The sequence below is a fragment of the Pipistrellus kuhlii genome, unplaced genomic scaffold (assembly GCF_014108245.1).
Source record: "Pipistrellus kuhlii isolate mPipKuh1 unplaced genomic scaffold, mPipKuh1.p scaffold_m20_p_9, whole genome shotgun sequence".
Taxonomy (NCBI): Eukaryota; Metazoa; Chordata; class Mammalia; order Chiroptera; family Vespertilionidae; genus Pipistrellus; species Pipistrellus kuhlii.
Window position 1 is genome coordinate 35,083,946 of NW_023425595.1, and position 18,622 is coordinate 35,102,567.

At 38.4% G+C, this 18,622-nt stretch overlaps 1 protein-coding gene across 5 annotated transcripts in view; it reads left to right on the plus strand.

The window, feature by feature from the left end:
• The window catches only part of UVRAG (UV radiation resistance associated), a 261,973-nt gene that overhangs the window by 216,925 nt on the left and 26,426 nt on the right, over window positions 1-18,622 (plus strand). For all 5 annotated transcript variants that reach the window (XM_036426266.2, XM_036426267.2, XM_045577909.1 and 2 more), the window contains one exon: window positions 5,271-5,362. In XM_036426266.2, coding sequence (XP_036282159.1) covers window positions 5,271-5,362 — 92 coding nt within the window. The remainder of the gene's footprint in view (window positions 1-5,270; window positions 5,363-18,622) is intronic.

Consider the following 18,622-nt stretch of genomic DNA (forward strand, 5'->3'; position numbering starts at 1 on the left):
GGAACAAGCCTGGAGAGCAGCCAGTTCAGATTGAAGTAGAGAGAGGGGTGCTTCAGGAAATATCTCTAAGGGAGGAAATGAACATGATAGGTTATATGGTGTTTTAATCAGATTGAGAATGATTTTAAGGTTTTGTCCTAGTTTGGGGAAGATCTTCTGATAGGTTCACAGGTACTCGACAAGTAGTACCATCAATAAGATACCGTATTTTTCGGACCATAAGACGCACTTTTTCCCCCCCAGAAGTGAGGGGGAAAAGTCCCTGCGTCTTATGGTCCAAATATAGCCTACACATATACTTTAAAAAAAAAGTTTTTTTACTTGCCCGGCTCTGTGTGGTCTCTGTGTGCTTGCCCGGCTCCAAAATGGTTCTAAATGCTGCTGTTTACTTTACAGGGTTGATTACATGTGTTTATGACTGTGATGTTGGGTTTTAATGCACATAAAATATTTTAGGACACTATTTGTTTCAGAATCTTTTTTTCTTCATTTCCCTTCTCTAAAAACTGGTGCGTCTTATGGTCCGGTGTGTCTTATGGTCCGAAAAATACGGTAGGTACTTAACAAGTGGGGGGAAATGGCAAATAGCACTTTAAGAAAAACAAACAAAAACTACAAAAAAGGAATAGTATATTACATAGCCCAGCAGTGACCAGTATTTTTGTAGGTATAGTAAGGTATAAACACTAAATATTGATTTAACAAAAAAAATTTTGGTTTTGAATATCTTGAGAGGAGAAGAAAGAGAAATTATTTGGGAGAATAGAGTTAAATCCTTGTGTTCTTTAATAAAAAGTAGATATTGTGTGGGTGAGGGGATAAAATGTTACGTAGTCTAAGAGAAGAGTAATATGGGAGAGCTAACTTCTTATATTTCATTGTAAGTACATGGTAGATGATAGCTAAAATTGGAAGAATACGAAATATTAATGTAAGTGTATTACTCAGAGATATGGAGAAAAGGAAGCGGTTAAAAGTAGTTGCTGCTGAAGAGCAGTGAACTGTTGCTTTTTCATTATATGCTTTATAGTAGTTTCAATTTATTAAACAGTACTTGTACTTTATTTTAAACCATAGGCCTGGTGCACGAAATTTGTGCATGCAGAGGGCAGGGAGGGGGTCCCTCATCCTAATCTGCATCCTCTAGCAATCTGGGACCTCTGGCTTTTAACCACTTGCCTGCCTGCCTGCCTGTCTGATTACCCCTAACAACTCTGCCTGCCTGCCTCATCTCCCCTAATCCCTCTGCCTGCCGACCTGATCACCCCTAACTATTCACCTGCCTGTCTGATCACTCCTAACCACCTCTGCCTGCCTGCCTGATTGCCCCTAACCACTCTGCCTGTCTGATAACCCTAACTGCTTGCCTACCTGCCTAATCACCCCTAACCGCTCACCTGCCTGCCTGTCTTATTGCCCCTAACCGCCTCTGCCTCAGCCCCGCGCCACCATGGCTTTGTCGGGAAAGACGTCCAGAAGGTTGTTCAGCTGTCCGGTCTAATTAGCATATTACACTTTTATTATTATAGGTATGAATATATTTGTATCACATGTGAATTTCTTTTCTCTAATTCAATTGTTAACACTCTTACAGATGTCCTCCATTTACCCACACACACCTTTGTCCTTCATCCCCCACTCCCTCTCTCTGGACTTTCCCACTTTGTTGTCTGTGTCAGTGGCCTATGTATACGTACATATATGTTCGTTGGCTGATCTCATATGTTGAAAATTAAAAGGATGACATGGTAGAAAGAATTTGGAGTTATTATTAGGTTCTAGCCTTGGCTTTGTACTTTATCAATTTTGTGATGTGGGCAGGACATTTGTTTTATTGAGTCTTAGTTTCTTTTTTTTTTCTTTTTCCTGTTTCTTTTTTTCTTAAATTATGAAAAGAGGAGAGTAGGAGAAGATAATCTCCAGTGTCTCTTTAAACTATAACTTTCTAAGTTTCTGTGATAAAAAAAATAATTGAGCAAATGAAGAGTTAAGGCCTGGTTGGAGGCTTGAAATGCCCACGTTTTCCATTTTTGGTTGAAATCAGGCTTGCAGACAAATTTTCATTGTGGTCTCTGAAAAGAATTCAACACCCACCTTCCACTGTGGACCTGGGGCAGGCAATTGACTATGTACTGGCTCAGGGACACATAACTTAGTGTTATTTCAGTATGGTTTTTTGATATTTAATATTTTTCAGTATGAATCACAGGTGAAATTTCCATGCCATGTGTAAACAATTTCACTTTTTTATTGAAACAATGAATTCAGGAATGTCATATTGGGATATCAGCCATTTTACTTTTATCAATGTATGGAAAAATGCTTTTATATTAATATAAGAAATGATGTCATTTAATATGGAGTAGATCTTATAATTCAAGGTCAGCAAATCTCAGGAGGTTCTTTGGTCACCAAGCTAAGTTTTGAAAAAGGGAAAAAATCTTTTCCTTTTGTCTTCTCAAGTGTTTTTACCAGTTTTCCTCTTACCTTGGAGTAAAGGGCAAAGTAGCATGGTTGTGAAAGGGAAGCTCTGGCTAACAATATCTTTGCCATTGAGCTCTGTGGTCCTCGAGAATTTACTTTCCCTTTCTGGGCTTCAGTTTCTCCAACTGCAAAAGGAAAGGATTGGCTTAAATGATATTCACAATTCCTTTTAGCTTAACAGTCTATGTTTCTACCGCCTTGCCTTGTGTGAGTATTCAAGAAACCTCATTAGGCTTTGGCATTTTCCTTTAAAAGTTCATTGTAGTGAAAATAAACTTCTGTTCAGTGAAAAATCAGTTGAATGATAGAAACAAAGGAAGGGTTACTTTAATATTTTTTTGTTGGTCACGGTTTTATTTTTTAAAGAGGAAAATATTTAGATGTTTGACTTGGTCACTTTTAAAGTTAGGTGCTAGACACTGTCTGACTCCATTATCCACCCAAAAGGTTGGTCATCAGTTCATCCATTGGTTTGATTTATGACCAAAAGAGGGATATGAGGACAAAAGGGGCCACATGGTAACCTGACAAGCTCAGGGAAGGTCTGCATGGCAGTCTTGCAAACTCAAAGGCCTAAAGTAACTACAAAGGATGGTCTGAAAACAAATCTTTAACTGAAAACAGTCATGGTGGGTAATCATGTCCTAGGCCGGTATTTTCCCTGACAAGGTCAGTCTTTACCTTAACTGAGCGTATTGTCTTTTTGCATCTAAGATAACATGCCTATGAAATGTCAGAGTAATTTCTAACTTCCCTTTTTTCCAGACCCCTCGGAGCACAACCAAATGCACCTGGGTGCCAGGACTGGAGATCATAAATTCCTTCATTGTTATTGTTATACTAGAGGTCCAGTGCATGAAACTCATGCACGGGTGCAGTCCCTAGGCCTGGCCAGTGATCAAAGCATGAGCATCTGGTATAGAAGGGCAGGTCTCAGCTGACCTCTGGGCCCTGAGCAGCACCTGGGCCCCCAGACCCCCTCGCTCCCCACTTTGCCTCAGTCACGGTGCCCGAGTCCCCATGCTGAGATGCGGTGATGGCAGCTGGATGCCATGGGCCAGGGCGCAGTGTGGGTCTCTGTGCCTCCCAGCAGCACCACATGGAAATCGAGCAGGCAGTGAGCTCTCTCCCAGCCTGCCTCACAGACCGGCTCCTGTGCAAACCCATGGGGAGCCTGATCAGCCCCTACTGTCCCGGCAGCTGCAGTCCAGACGACTGTGGCCCGGCTCACCCGAAAGAGGCTGGGTGGGCTCCTCGTGGGCACCTGGCACCTGAGCACAGGGACTTCCCTGGCACGCAAGCCCTGGCTTCCTAAGGGAGGGTAGCAGGGGGAGTGAGAGTGAGCTCAGCAGACACCCCGCATTCTCACCGCACCTTTGTTCCAGTCACCCCTGCCCCCAGGTAGCCAGCGAGAATGTTTGCCATTGCCTGCTATGTTCTGCGCCGCCCCCTGGTGGTCAGCACAGGCATGGCGAGCAGTCAAACTCCCAGTGGAACTCCCCCGGTTGAGGGGACAATTTGCATATTAGGCTTTTATTATATAGGATTAATTATTGACTGTTAACTATCCTGTACCCACCTAAGTAAAAAAAGTATGTGTCTATCTTACTTTTTATCCATTCCCAGATATTACTCTCCCCCTCTTTGCTTTCTCCTGCCTTCCCAATCTATCACCAATTGATTTCATGTAAACCACATATGTCTCCTCTTTGATGTAATATATAAAACAAAGTGAAAAAACACCATTCTCCAGATCATTATCGCAAATATTGAGATTCTGCTTCCTGGCAGTTGTCGACAGTGTGGCTCAAATAAACGCTCAAAAATTCAAATGAATAAATAGACCAAGTTTAGGTAATAGAAAAGTAAAACTTCAGAACTGATGATCCTTCGCATTTGTACAATATACAGTTACAAAGTGTTTTTTGCATATGTATCATGTCATTTGAAAAAATACATTTCTACAGGACTGTATTGCACATTTACTGTGTATTTGATATGTGTGTGAGCATGTGTATGAATGTGCACATGTACCTATTTCAGATCTTATTATGGTCAGTTAAGGAAGCAGATGGTATTCAGAGACAGAATAAGAGGATGCAAGGAACAGGCAAATGAAAATATTTAGCAAGATACTCAAGGAACATAGAAGGATACTTAATTTTTAAATCTAGCAAAAATATGTAAAACTAAGAGCAGATCAAGCCCACAGGCCATAATTTCCTCACGCTAGCCCTTCACCTCTGTGCTCTTGTTCTGTATAAAGATGGAAATTATAGATACAAGAGAAATATAGAGCACATCCTCTGTCAAAAGTGGCTTGCAACTCATTTGTTTAATAAGCACTGTATCAGACACTTTAGCTATCAGAAGAATACAACATGATTCTTACCCTTGTTTATTCAAAGAGAGGATCAGCAAAAGAAGGGCTGAATGTGCTCCGAGTATATAATATTAGCCTTCAGTACCTAAAATCAAACACTGGTTTTATGGTCTATGTCCCTAGAACCAATATTAGCAAATTCTACAAGGGTCTTTGAAATACCTTGATTCCACAGTTAGTCATTTTTTATTTTTTCCAACTTTAGGAGGCAAAGGAGCAAGAGATGAAAAGGGTACTTTTAAACACCATCCCAAAAGTGTGGTTGATGATATTGGAATCATACATCATATTTCCTATTTTCGAGTAAAAAAAAAAAAAAAAAAATGTTTAATAGATCATGTTTCTGAAGCACTGCCTAATATCTGCCAACATTTCTTTTAATTCTCTTTTTCTACCTTTGCAGCTAAGATATCAACATGGACTTGGGACTCCAGACTTGAGGCAAACCCTTCCCAACCTGAAAAACTTCATGGAACATGGACTACTGGTCAGGTGGTGAGTACCTTCATTTCTGATACTCAGAAACTGTAATGTACATAATCATCCTGAGAAACTGTTCTGACTTCCACACTGCTCCACATCTGCCTTCTTGGTCTTCTTCTGTGATAAGATATCTGAAGAAAAGGAAAGGCAGCCATTGTACTTTTTACTAAGCTCCAGTCTGGCAAATGGGGGTGAAGCACGCTCAGGAAGGGAGAAGGTTCAGGGAGTATTGTTTGGACATTGGGAGGTTGGCTGGGCAAGCAATCGTTGAGTACATTGCTGAGGCAGACAGCCCTGTGGCTCATAAAAGGGGAGACATTGAGCCCCTATGTCTCTTCTAAAGAACAATTGAAGGTCATAAATAAAGAATGAACATGAGGATCAGTGGCTATGAGAGTTAAGGGAAGAAAGCAGATAAGGAATAGGTTAGGTTTGTCAGGACCTAGTCTTGAGACCTGGAGGCACATACTATTATAGAATGTTTCTTGTGTTTGATGTCAGTGTCATTTGTGCCCTGAGGGCAAGCCGCTACTGCAAAGTGCTTTGTCCGTATAGACATGACTCTTAAAAAGGAAGGGCAGATGGACATCCAAGAGGCGGCAGAGTAGGTAGAAGTTACACACACCTCCTCCCAGGTCCAAACTGGAATTAAAACTAAATTATAGAATAATCAACCTGAATAACCAGCTGAAGACTAGCTGAACAGAAGTTGTATAACCTATAATTTACAGAAGCAGCCACATTTAGACTTGTTGGGAAGGCAGAGATGTGAAAGGGGTTGGCCCCACACCATGTAGACAATCCAGAGGGATGTCTCAGCTGCAAAGGTCCCCCTGAGGAGCATGGGGTCTCAACCTCAGCCAGGCTCCCCAGCCTGGAGCACCAGAGCCAGGAAGAGGAGCCCACATAATATCAGCAAGGATTCAGTACCCAGGAAGATAGAGTCTGCTAGTAACTCAGGCACACTCTTAAAGGACCAGCACACAAATTCTCTTTTGTAGCCACTTGTCCTTGGCTCCAGCAGAAGGAGTGTGGTTCAGATTGAAGTGGAGTCATGTGAGGATAGACAGAGTTTTGTGGCTCTGGGGAGCTGAAGGGACAGCTGCCAGGTCCCTGTATTGAGTCCCTCTCCCACACCTCCTGCAGATGTCGTCTTTTCTAGGTTGAGCATTCTCCTCCATACTGCATCAATCTGGAAAGCACTACCTAATTTGCTTTCCCACCCTCCCCACTCCCTGTTGCCCTGCCCTGCCCAGCTCGTGCCTGCTAAGGAGTCAGCTGTTTGGGCCTGGATATCAGAGACCAAGTTGTGTGGCTCTGAGGTGGGGGCCATTTTTCCCTTTGGTGTTACCCTTCCTATGCAGAGCCCTCTCTTCACATAGTCAAATGTGATAAACTCTGCTGGCCTTACCCTGACAACTCCCTAAGAACATCAACACCACCACAAAGGTCCAGGGGCACTTAGCGGGTAGAGGCTAGTCTTGGTGTGCCCTGAGACTTCTGCTGAGTGACCTCAGTCCCAGCACTGGTGCTGAGTTTGAATCTGTATCCATCTGGTGAACACAACTCACCTCTCCCTGGTGACTCCCTGAGACCCTACCTTGCAAAGCTCATAGGGTCACCAGAGGCCCTTTTAGTGACTAAGCCTAAAGTCAGCCAGCAAGTGGAGAATAAAGGGATCAATCCAACAAGACGATATAACTCTGGTAACCATGCATGTACCCAACATACGAGCACCTAAATATGTAAAGTAAATCTTGATGGACATAAAGGGAAAGATCAACAGTAATATAGTCATAGTAGAGAATTTTAACTCCCCATTGATGTCAATGGATAGATCTTCCAGACATAAAATCAACAAGGAAACAGACGGACTTAATATTTTCAGGGCATTTGACCCCAAAACAGCAGAGTATACATTCTTTTCAAGTGCATGTGGCACATTTTCTAGGATAGACCACGTTAGTATACAAAAGAAGTCTTAATAAATTTATGAAGATTGAAATCACATCAAGCATCTTCTGTGACCACAATGGTTTGAAACTAGAAATACATTACGGGGGGAATGGTGGGGGGGAAAAGAGATATCTGAAGGCTAAATAACATATTACTAAACAATGAATGGATTAACAATGAATGATATCAAGGAAGAAATCAAAAGATACCTTGAGACAAATGAAAATGATAATACAACCCAAAATTTATGTGACACAGTGAAAGCAGTCCTAGGAGGGAAATCCAGAGCATTACAGTCCTACCTCAGGAAACAAGAAAAACCTCAAATAGTCTAACCTTATACTGAAAGGAACTAGAAAAAGAACAACAAGCAAAGCCTAAAGGGACCTGGGTAAAAGACAGAGACTTGGCTGACAGCAGCTGTCCTCACACTATAAGACTTGTTTGAGTTGTCTCATAAACATGGTATGGGGAAGTGGGTTTTTGATATCTAAATCCAGCCTAGCACCAGGAATGCTCAGGGCCTACTCAAGAAGGCAAATAATCCTTTCCCCTAATATTTACACAGTAAAATGAGATTGTTTTAGAGTAATAAATCTGATAGTAAAATAGTAGACAAGTTTTCAGGCTAATTTAAATTGGCTAATTAAAATAAGCGAATATCCTAGAAAAACTAATTGCACTTGACAAAAAGCTGTTCCTAAAATGTTAACTAAAATTTTTATTGGTAGTTCATCTCAGGATAAAATCTCACAACAGGAAATGAGCCTAAAGCAGTCATATTATAGTGCAAAAAATTAAAATTTAAAAGCCATCAAGACTACATTATAAAATTTCCAAAAGCCTCCTAATATTTAAATAAAAAAAGGGGAAAGTAGAAGAATATCATGTAAGAAAAAATATCCTGAAAGTAAATTACAGCTAGAAAATTTGTACTTTAGAAAATTAATTGTAATGCTATCAACAAGACACCCATGAAAAACACACATGGTACCAAAACAAGCCAGAGGAAAATCACTTGGGCAAAAAATGAAAAAGGATCCCAAGTCAAATTTATAGAAAATATTCCTTTATTAACTTTTGGTCGAGAATATGTTTGTATATTTTCAGAAAACAACTCTGAGACTATGTGGATTCTGGCAACAGGAATTGACAGGACTACTCCAACCATGAAGACAGAAGAGAAGCAGTCCAGAGATGGAAGTCACTGATGATGGCTTACCATAATAGAAGTCAGCAGCTGTATATCACTGCAGGTTGCCCAGGACCAAACCAGAGAGGGTTGGACCTGCATTACCACCATTTGCCCACCATCCAGAACTGAAATATCATTGCTGACATGTACACATAAGGAACTGTCTGACATTGAAATTGGATCTCAAAAGAACTGGTGGCCCAGAAAGAAGCTCACTACAGACTGATGCATACACCTTTCAGCATTATGATTATTGCTTATCTCATTTTTTATTCTTATAAGTATATTTCCAGAAGGACATGATCTCACTCATCTAGGGGAAATGATGAACAACCTAGACTGATGAACAAGAACAGACACTGAGATAAGGAGCCATGGGTCAGACTGTTGGACCTCAAAGGAGGGGTGGGGATAAAAGGGAGAGATTAACCAAAGGACTTATGTGCACACATATGAGCCTAACCAGTGGTCAAGGACAATAGAGGGGTGGGGATTTGAATGGGAGTTTGAGGACAAATATGTGATACCTTAATCAATAATGAAATAAATTAAAAATAAATAAATAAATAAATAAATAAATAAATAAATAAATAAATGCCTAAAGTGAGTAGACAGTAGAAAATACTATATTATAAGAAAATATTGTGAATAACTGTACACCAACAAATTGGACAATCTGGAAAAAAATGGATAAATTCCTAGAAGCATACAATCTTCCAAAACTGAATCAAGAAGAAACAGAAAATCTAAACAGAGCAATTATAATTAATAAGAGCTCCCAACAAACAAATATCCTAGACTGGATGGTTTCACAGGTGAATTTTACCAAACACTGAGAGAACAGCTAACACCTATTTTCTCAAGTTATTCCAAAAAATTTAAGAGGAGAGAAGACTCCTAACCTTGTTCATTGTATTAGCATTATCCTAATTCTAAAACCAGATAAAAACACTACAAAGAAAGAAAATGATAGGCCAATGTACCTGATGAATATAGATGCAGAAATTATCAAGAAAATATTAGCAAACCAAATCCAGCAATACATTATAAAGATCATACCATGACCATTTGAGATTTATTCTCGAGATGCAAGGCTGGTACAGTATCTGCAAATCAATTGACATGATACACCACATAAACAAAATGAAGGATAAAAACACATGATCAAATCAATAGATGCTGAAAAAGTATTGACAAATTCCAGCATCCATTTGTGATAAAAACTCTCAACAAAGTGGGAATAGAAGGAACATACCTCAACATAATAAAGGACAAATCTGACAAACCACTGCAAACATCACACTTAGCGGGGAAAAATTTAAGCATTTCTCTTAAGATCAGGAACAAGACAGGGATGTCCACTTTCACCATTCATAGTCAACATAATACAAGAAGCCCACAGCAATCAGGCAAGACGAAATAAAAGGCATCCAAATTGGAAAGGAAAAATTAAATCTGTCATTTTTTTGCAGAAGACATGATACTATATATATGGAGGACCCTGAAGATTCCACACATACTAGTACACATAAAAACTAATAAATGAACTTAGTAAAGAAGCAGGATATAAAATTAATAATCAGAAATTGGTTGCATTTTTATACACAAATAAGTAACTATCAGAAAGGAAAATTAAGAAAACAACCTCCTTTATAATTGCTTCACACACAGACACACACACACACACACACACACACACCCTAGGAATAAAATTCAACTAAGGTAAAAGACCTGTACTTAGAAAATTATAAGATGCTGAAGAAAGAAGATACAAATAAATGTAAGCATATATTGTGCTTGTGGATAGGAAGAATTCACATAATTAAAATGTCTGATCTACCCAGAACAATGTATAGATTCATTGCAGTTCCTATCAAAATACCAATAGTGTATTTTACACAACTAGAACAAATAATCCAAAAATTTATGTAGAACCACAAAAGACCCCAAGTAGCCTCAGAAATCTTGAAAAAGAAGAACGAACTTGGAACTATCATGCTACCTGATATCAAACAGTACTATAATGTGATAGTAATAAAAATGGCATGGTAGTGGCATAGAAACAGCCATATCGGTCAGTGGAACAGAATAGAGAGCCTGGAAGTAAACCCATGCCTATATTTTCAATTAATATTTGACAAAGGAGTCAAGAACATACAATGGAATAAAGACAGTCTACTCAATAAATGGTGTTTGAAAAATAGGACAGAGATACATGCAAAAAAATGAAACTACAATAAATCACCTTCTTATAACTCAAAACGTATTAAAGACTTAAAGGTAAGACTTGAAACATAAAACTCTAGGAAGAAAACATAGGCAGTAAAATCTTAGACATTCCTCTTAGTAATATTTTTTCTGATATATCTCCTTGGGCAAGAAAAGAAAAGAATAAATAAACAAATGAGACTACCTCAAACTAAAAAGGTTTTGCAAAGAACTCCTACATCAAATAAATAATACAGTAAAGCCGAAACTGGTTTGGCTCAGTGGATAGAGCGTTGGCCTGCAGACTGAAAGTTCCCAGGTTCGATTCCGGTCAAGGGCATGTACCTTGGTTGTGGGCACATCCCTGGTGGGGGGTGTGCAAGAGACAGCTGATCGATGATTCTGTCTCATCGATGTTTCTAACTCTATCTCTCTCTCTCTTCCTCTCTGTAAAAAATCAATAAAATATATTAAAAAATAAAATAAAAAATCCAGTAAAGAAATGGGCAAAGGGCCTGAATATAAACTTCTCTAAAGAGAGCATACAGATGGCCAATACGCATATGAAAAAATACTCAACATCACTAATCATCAGAGACATGCAAAAAAAAAATCACAATGAAATATCACATCACAACTGTCAGAATGTTTATCATCAATAAACCAACAAACACGCAGTGTTGTGGAGGAAGTAGAGAAAGGTGAACCCTCATGCAATATTACTGGGAATGCAGATTGGTACAGCCAGTATGGAAAACAGTATGGAGGGTTCTCAAAAAATTAAAAATGAAACTGCCGAGAGGGAAAACTACTCCATCTTCAAAGAATAGAGGATCTTATCTGAGGCCTGAAAAACCCACAACAGTGGAGACCACCGAACAGCTGTGACGTCCTAGTCAGCGCAATCACGTGGATTCAAGGGAGTTCTTCAATCACCCACGGAAAGGAGAGAGAGAAATACATAACCAGACATCCTGAAAAGAGAGACCATGGGGAAACAAAGAAATAGCCCGCACATGAAAGAAAAGCAGGCATCACCAGAAAAGGAATTAAACGAGTTAGAGTCAAGCAACCTATCAGAGCAAGAATTCAGAGAAATGATCATAAGATGGCTAAAAAGAATGGAAGACAAATTTGATAATATGAGTAAGAACCAAGAGGAAATGAAGAAGAACCAAGAGGAAATGAAGATGAATCAAGAAGAAATGAAAAATGACATCGCTACTATAAAGAACTCAATGGAAAGCATCAAAAGTAGACTAGAAGAAGCAGAGGACTGAATCAGTGAGCTAGAAGACAAGATGGGGAAAAATACCCAATTAGAGCAGCTTCAGAAAAAAAAAAAAAAAATTAAAAAGCAGGAGGAGAGCCTGCGGGAACTTTGGAACAATACAAAACAAAACAATATTAGAATAATAGAGGTTCCAGAAGGAAAGGAAACTGAGGAAGGCATAGAAAACCTGTTTCAAGAAATAATGACAGAAAACTTGCCTGAGATAGAGAAGAAAAAACCCACACAAATACAAGAAGCTCGCAGAGTTCCAAACAAAATGAATCCCAAAAGACCGACGCCAAGGCACATTATAATTAAATTAGCAAACACCAGCGACAAAGTAAGAATCTTAAAAGCAGCCAGAGAGAGACAGAAAGTTACATATAAAGGAACCCCCATCAGACTAGCAACTGATTTCTCCACAGAAATCATCAGGCAAGAAGGGAATGGGATGAAATATACAAAGTCATGCAAAGGAAGGGTCTGAATCCAAGAATACTGTACCCATCAAGGCTATCAATCAAAATTGAAGGTGAAATCAGAAGCCTCACAGACAAAAAAAGACTAAAGGAATTTATCACCACCAAACCAGCAATGCAAGAAATGCTAACGGGTCTACTGTAAAAATAAAAAAAGAAATACCGTGTTTTCTCGAAAATAAGACCTACTTGCAGGTTTCCTTCTGAGTGAAATATAAGGCATCCCCCCGAAAATAAGCCCATCCCCCCCTAGGCTAAACATGAGAGGTTTGGTTTACTGATTCTGAGAGAAATGGAGTCACAAGAAATTCACCAGGAAATTCAGGAATTGGATTGTGATGATGATGTTCCAGAAGATGATGACATCACTGTCATTGAATAAATGAGTAAATTCTTGATACTGTAGGATTCACAGTTTGTGTTGACAATTACTGTACTACCGTACCGTATACAGGTAATGAAATTCCTTTATTTTCATTTAACAGTAAATGTGTACCGTATTCTTCTTCATGGAAAAATAAGACATCCCCTGAAAATAAGACCTAGCGCATCTTTGGGAGCAAAAATTAATATAAGACACTGTCTTATTTTTGGGGAAACAGGGTAGGAAGTGAAGAAGGAGCACAGGGGTATAGAATAAAAATGGCGTCAAAGCCGAAACCGGTTTGGCTCAGCGGTAGAGCATCGGTCTGCGGACTGAAAGGTCCGGTCAAGGGCATGTACATTGGTTGTGGGCACATCCCCTGTAGGGGGTGTGCAAGAAGCAGCTGGTCGATGTTTCTCTCTCATCGACGTTTCTAGCTCTCTATCTCTCTCCCTTCCTCTCTGTAAAAAATCAATAAAATACATTTTTTTTTAAAATGGCGTCAAATAAGTACCTATCAATAATAACTTTAAATGTAAATGGATTAAATGCTCCCATCAAAAGACATATGGTAACGGATTGGATAAGAAAACAAGACCCATATATCTGCTGACTATAAGAAACCCATTTCATAAAAAAAGATGCACACAGACTGAGGGTGAAGGGATGGAAAAAGGTTTTCCAGGCGAATGGAAATGGAAAAAAAAAGCTGGGGTAGCAATACTTATATCTGACAAATTAGATCTCAAAGTGAAGGACATAACAAGAGATAATGAAGGCCACTTCATAATACTAAAGGGAGCAATCCAACAAGAAAAAATAACCCTGGTAAACATATATGCACCCAATACAGGAGCACCCAAATACATAAAAAATAAAAATAAAAAAACCTGCTGGAGGATATTAAGGGGGAGATTAATAGCAATACAATCATAGCAGGAGATTTTAATATCCCACTATCACCTTTGGACAAATCATATAAACAAAAAATCAGCAAAGAAACATCAATCCTAAATGACTCACTAGACCAGATGGAATTAATTGACATCTTCAGAACATTTCACCCCAAAGCCACAGAATATACATTCTTCTCAAGTGCACATGGGTCATACTCAAAGATAGACCACATGTTGGGACATAGGGAAAGTCTCTTCAAATTCAAGAAGATAGAAATCATATCAACATCTTTTCAGATCATAGTGGCATAAAACTGGAAATCAACTACAATAAAAATCCAAAAAATCAAACACATGGAGACTAAACAGCATGCTATTAAACAAGGACTGGGTTACCAGAGAAATCAAGGAAGAAATTAAAAACATCCTGGAAACAAATGACAATGAAAACACAACAATTCAAAATTTATGGGACACAGCAAAAGCAATCTTGAGAGGGAAGTTCATAACTCTCAAAGCCTATTGCAAAAAAAACAAGAAAAAATGGTAATAAATTATCTAACTCTACAACTCAAAGAGTTGGAAAAAAGCAACAAGAAAAGCCCAGTGTAAGCAGAAGGAAGGAAATAATAAAATCAGAGCAGAGATAAACTACATAGAGACCAAAGAAACAATACAAAAGATCAACAAAAACAAGAGCTGATTCTTTGAAAGGATAAACAAGATTGATGAACCTCTAGCCAGGCTAACCAAGAAACAAAGAGAGAGGACCCAAATAAACAAAATCAGAAATGAAAGAGTTGAAATAACCAACAGACCCCGATGAAATACAAAGGATTGTTATAAAATACTATGAACAACTCTACTCCAACAAACTGGACGACCTGGAGGAAATGGATATATTCCTAAAAAATATAAATTACCTTCCAAAACTCAATCAAGAAAAATCTAAAAATCTCAATAGGCCAGTAACTTTGGAAGAAATTGAAGCAGTCATCAAAAAGCTTCCAGAAAACAAAAGCCTAGGGCCAAATGGCTTCACAGGAGAGTTTTACCAAACATTCAAGGAAGAACTACAACCTATCCTCCTCAGACTACTCCAAAAAAATCAAGAGTAAGGAACACTTCCAAGCTCCTTTTATGAAGCCAGCATCACCCTAATACCAAAACCAGATAAAGACAACACAATGAAAGAGAATTACAGGCCAATATCCCTCATGAACATAAATGCCAAAATCCTCAACAAAAATTCTAGCAAATCGACTCCAGAAGAACATCACAAAGATCATACACCATGACCAAGTAGGGATTTATTCCAGGAATGCAAGGATGGTACAATATTCGCAAATCAATAAATGTGATACATCACATAAACAAATTGAGAGATAAAAATCATATAGCATATCAATTGATGCGGAAAAAGCATTTGATAAAACCCAATACCCTTTCCTGATAAAAACTCTCAACAAGGTGGGAATAGAAGGATCATACCTCAACATAATAAAAGCTATATATGATAAACCCACAGAAAACATCATACTCAATGGGCAAAAACTAAAACCATTCCCTCTAAGAACAGGAACAAGACAGGGATGCCCACTTTCGCCACTCCTGTTTGACAAAGTACTAGAAGTACTAGCCATTCCAATTAGACAAGAAGAGGAAATAAAAGGCATCCAAATTGGAAAAGAAGAAGTAAAGTTATCCTTATTTGCAGATGACATGATATTTTACATAAAAAACCCAAAAGACTCCATTAAAAAACTAAATGACTTAATAAATGAATTTGGCAGTGTAGCAGGATACAAAATTAACGCCAAGAAATCTATGGCATTTCTATACACCAACAGTGGACTTACAGAAACAGAGACTAAAAAAGCAATTCCATTTACCATTGCACCAAAAAAATTAAGATACCTAGGAATAAACTTAACTAAGGAAGTAAAGAACCTATATGCGGAAAACTACACGACATTGAAAAAAGAGGTAGAGGAAGATGTAAACAGATGGAAGAACATACCATGTTCATGGATTGGTAGAATCAACATCATCAAAATGTCCATACTTCCCAAAGCAATCTATAGGTTCAATGCACTCCCCATTAAAATACCAACGGCATATTTCACTGAAATATGAAATATTTCACTGAAATTTTCACTAGAAAGAACTCTCCAAAAGTTCATTTGGAACAATAAAAGACCTCGAATAGCCACAGCAATCCTGAGAAAGAAGAGTAAAGTAGGAGGGATCTCAATATCAGATTTCAAGCTGTATTGCAAAGCCTCTGTTCTCAAAACAGCCTGGTACTGGCACAAGAACAGACATATAGATCAATGGAATAGAATAGAGAATCTAGATATCGACCCTCTATACCACATGTGTCAAACACAAGGCCCGCGGGCCAAATTGTCATGCCAGGCCTTGCTATGTGGCCCGCACCGCACTGTCATCACTGCACTCCGCTGCGTTTCCATCACAATGACAGTTTATGACTGTTCTGTAAACCATTCGGCCCGCGATTTAGGCTGGATTTTAGATTTTGGCCCCTTCTCTGATTGAGTTCGACACTCCTACTCTATACTATACTCAATTAATATTTGACAAAGGAGGTATGAACATACAATGGAGTCAAGACAGTCTCTTCAATAAATGGTGTTGGGAAAATTGGACAGATACGTGCAAAAAAATGAAATTAGATCACCAACTTACACCATACATAAAAATAGACTCAAAATGGATACAGGACTTAAACATAAGACGGGAAACCATAAAAATACTAGAGGCATCCACAGGTAGCAAAATCTCTGACATATGCGGAAAGACCTTCCCTGATACTGCCCATAGAGCAATGGAAGCTAAAGAGAATATAAACAAATGGGACTACATCAAAATAAAAAGCTTTTTTACAGCAAAAGAAATCAACAACAAAACAACAAGAAAGCCCACTGTATGGGAGAACATATTTGCAAATGTTATAACTGATAAATGTTTAATCTCCAACATCTACAGACAACTTATACAACTAAACGATAGGAAGATAAATGACTAAATTAAAAAATGGGCAATGGACCTAAATAGAATATTTTCAAAAGAAGACAGAAGGAAGGCCAAGAGGCACATGAAAACATGCTCAAAGTTACTAATTATCCAAGAGATACAAATCAAAACAACAATGTGGTACCATCTCACACCTGTCAGAATGGCTAACATCAACAAATCAATAAACGACAAGTGTTGGCCAGGTTGCAGAGAAAAAGGAACCCTCGTGCACTGCTGGTGGGAATGCAGACTGGTGCAACTACTGTGGAGAACAGTATGGAGTTTCCTCAAAAAACTGAAAGTGGAACTCCCATTTGACCCAATAATCCAATTCCTAAGAAACCAGAAACACCCATCAGAAAGGAAATATGCACCCCTATGTTCATAGCAGCACAATTTACAATATCTAGGATTTGGAAACAGCCTAGGTGCCCATCAGCAGATGATTGGATCCAAAAACCATGGTACATCTACACAATGGAATACTATGCTGCCATAAAAAGAAGGAATTCTTATCATTTGCAGCAAACTGGATGAAATTGGAGAACATTATGCTGAGTGAAATAAGCCAGTCAATGAAAGAAAAACAACATGACCTCACTCATTTATGGATAATAAAGAACATTATAAACTGATGAACAAAAAGATAGATGCAGAGACAGTAAAACAACAAACAGACTGTCAAATTACAGCGGGGAGGGTAGGGAGATATGGGGGAGATAAGAGATCAACCGAAGGACTTGTATGCATGCATATAAGCATAACCAATAGATGAAAAACTCTGGGGAGAGAGGGCATGTTTTTTTGTTTTTTTTTTGGGGGGGGGGACAATGGTAAGATATGTACACATATAATACCTTAATTTAAAAAATGGGGGGAAAAAAAGAATGGGTGTCAAGAATATGAGGACTTTATGAAATAAACAGTGCCAATTTCTCCAGAAAAAAATAAATGAAACTGCCTTCTGACTCAGTGATTCCATTTCTGGGTTATATATCTGAAGAAACCCAAAACACTAATTCAAAAGAATATATGCACCTTTATGTTGATTACAGTGTTATTTATAATAGCCAAGATATGGAAGCAACTCAAATACCCATCAATGGACAAGTGGTTGTACATATATACAATGGAATATTGCTCTGCCTTAGTAAGGAATGAAATCTTACCATTTGTAGCCATATGGATGGACCTGGAGTGTATTATACTAAGTGAAATAAGTCAGAGAAAGACAAATAGTATGATTTCACTTATATGTGGAATCAAAAGAACAAAGTAAAAGAACAAAATTGAAACAGACTCATAGACACAGAGAACAGACTGATACTTGCCAGAGGGGCAGAGGTTTAGGGAATTGAGTGAAAAAGGTGAAGGTATTAAGAGCTACAAATTGGTAGTTACAGAATAGTCATGGGGATGAAAAGTATAGCATAGGAAATATAGTCAATAATATAATAATTGTGTATGGGCCAGGTGGGTACTGGAAAATTGGGGGAACATTTTGCAAGTATGTTAGACATTAAATATGGTTGTCTAACTACTGTGCTGTATTACGAAACTATTACATTATAATATTTAATGTAAACTATAATTAAAAAATAAAATTTTAAAATGTTATTAAAAAGAAGGGGAGGTGGAAAGTCTGCCAAGACATTAGAGTGATTCATTTGACTTAAATAAATGGAAAGCTATTGGTGCGAGCTATGTAGTAATTCTTGAAGTTTGAATCTTTAGTGATAGGTAGTAACTCAAAAAATTGTGAGGATGGAAAGTTAGACAAGTTGGAACAGCATAATGTCTTCTAAAGAGCACTGGCTTCTGATCCCCGATTTTTCTCTAACCTGCTCTGCCTCTGGAAAGTA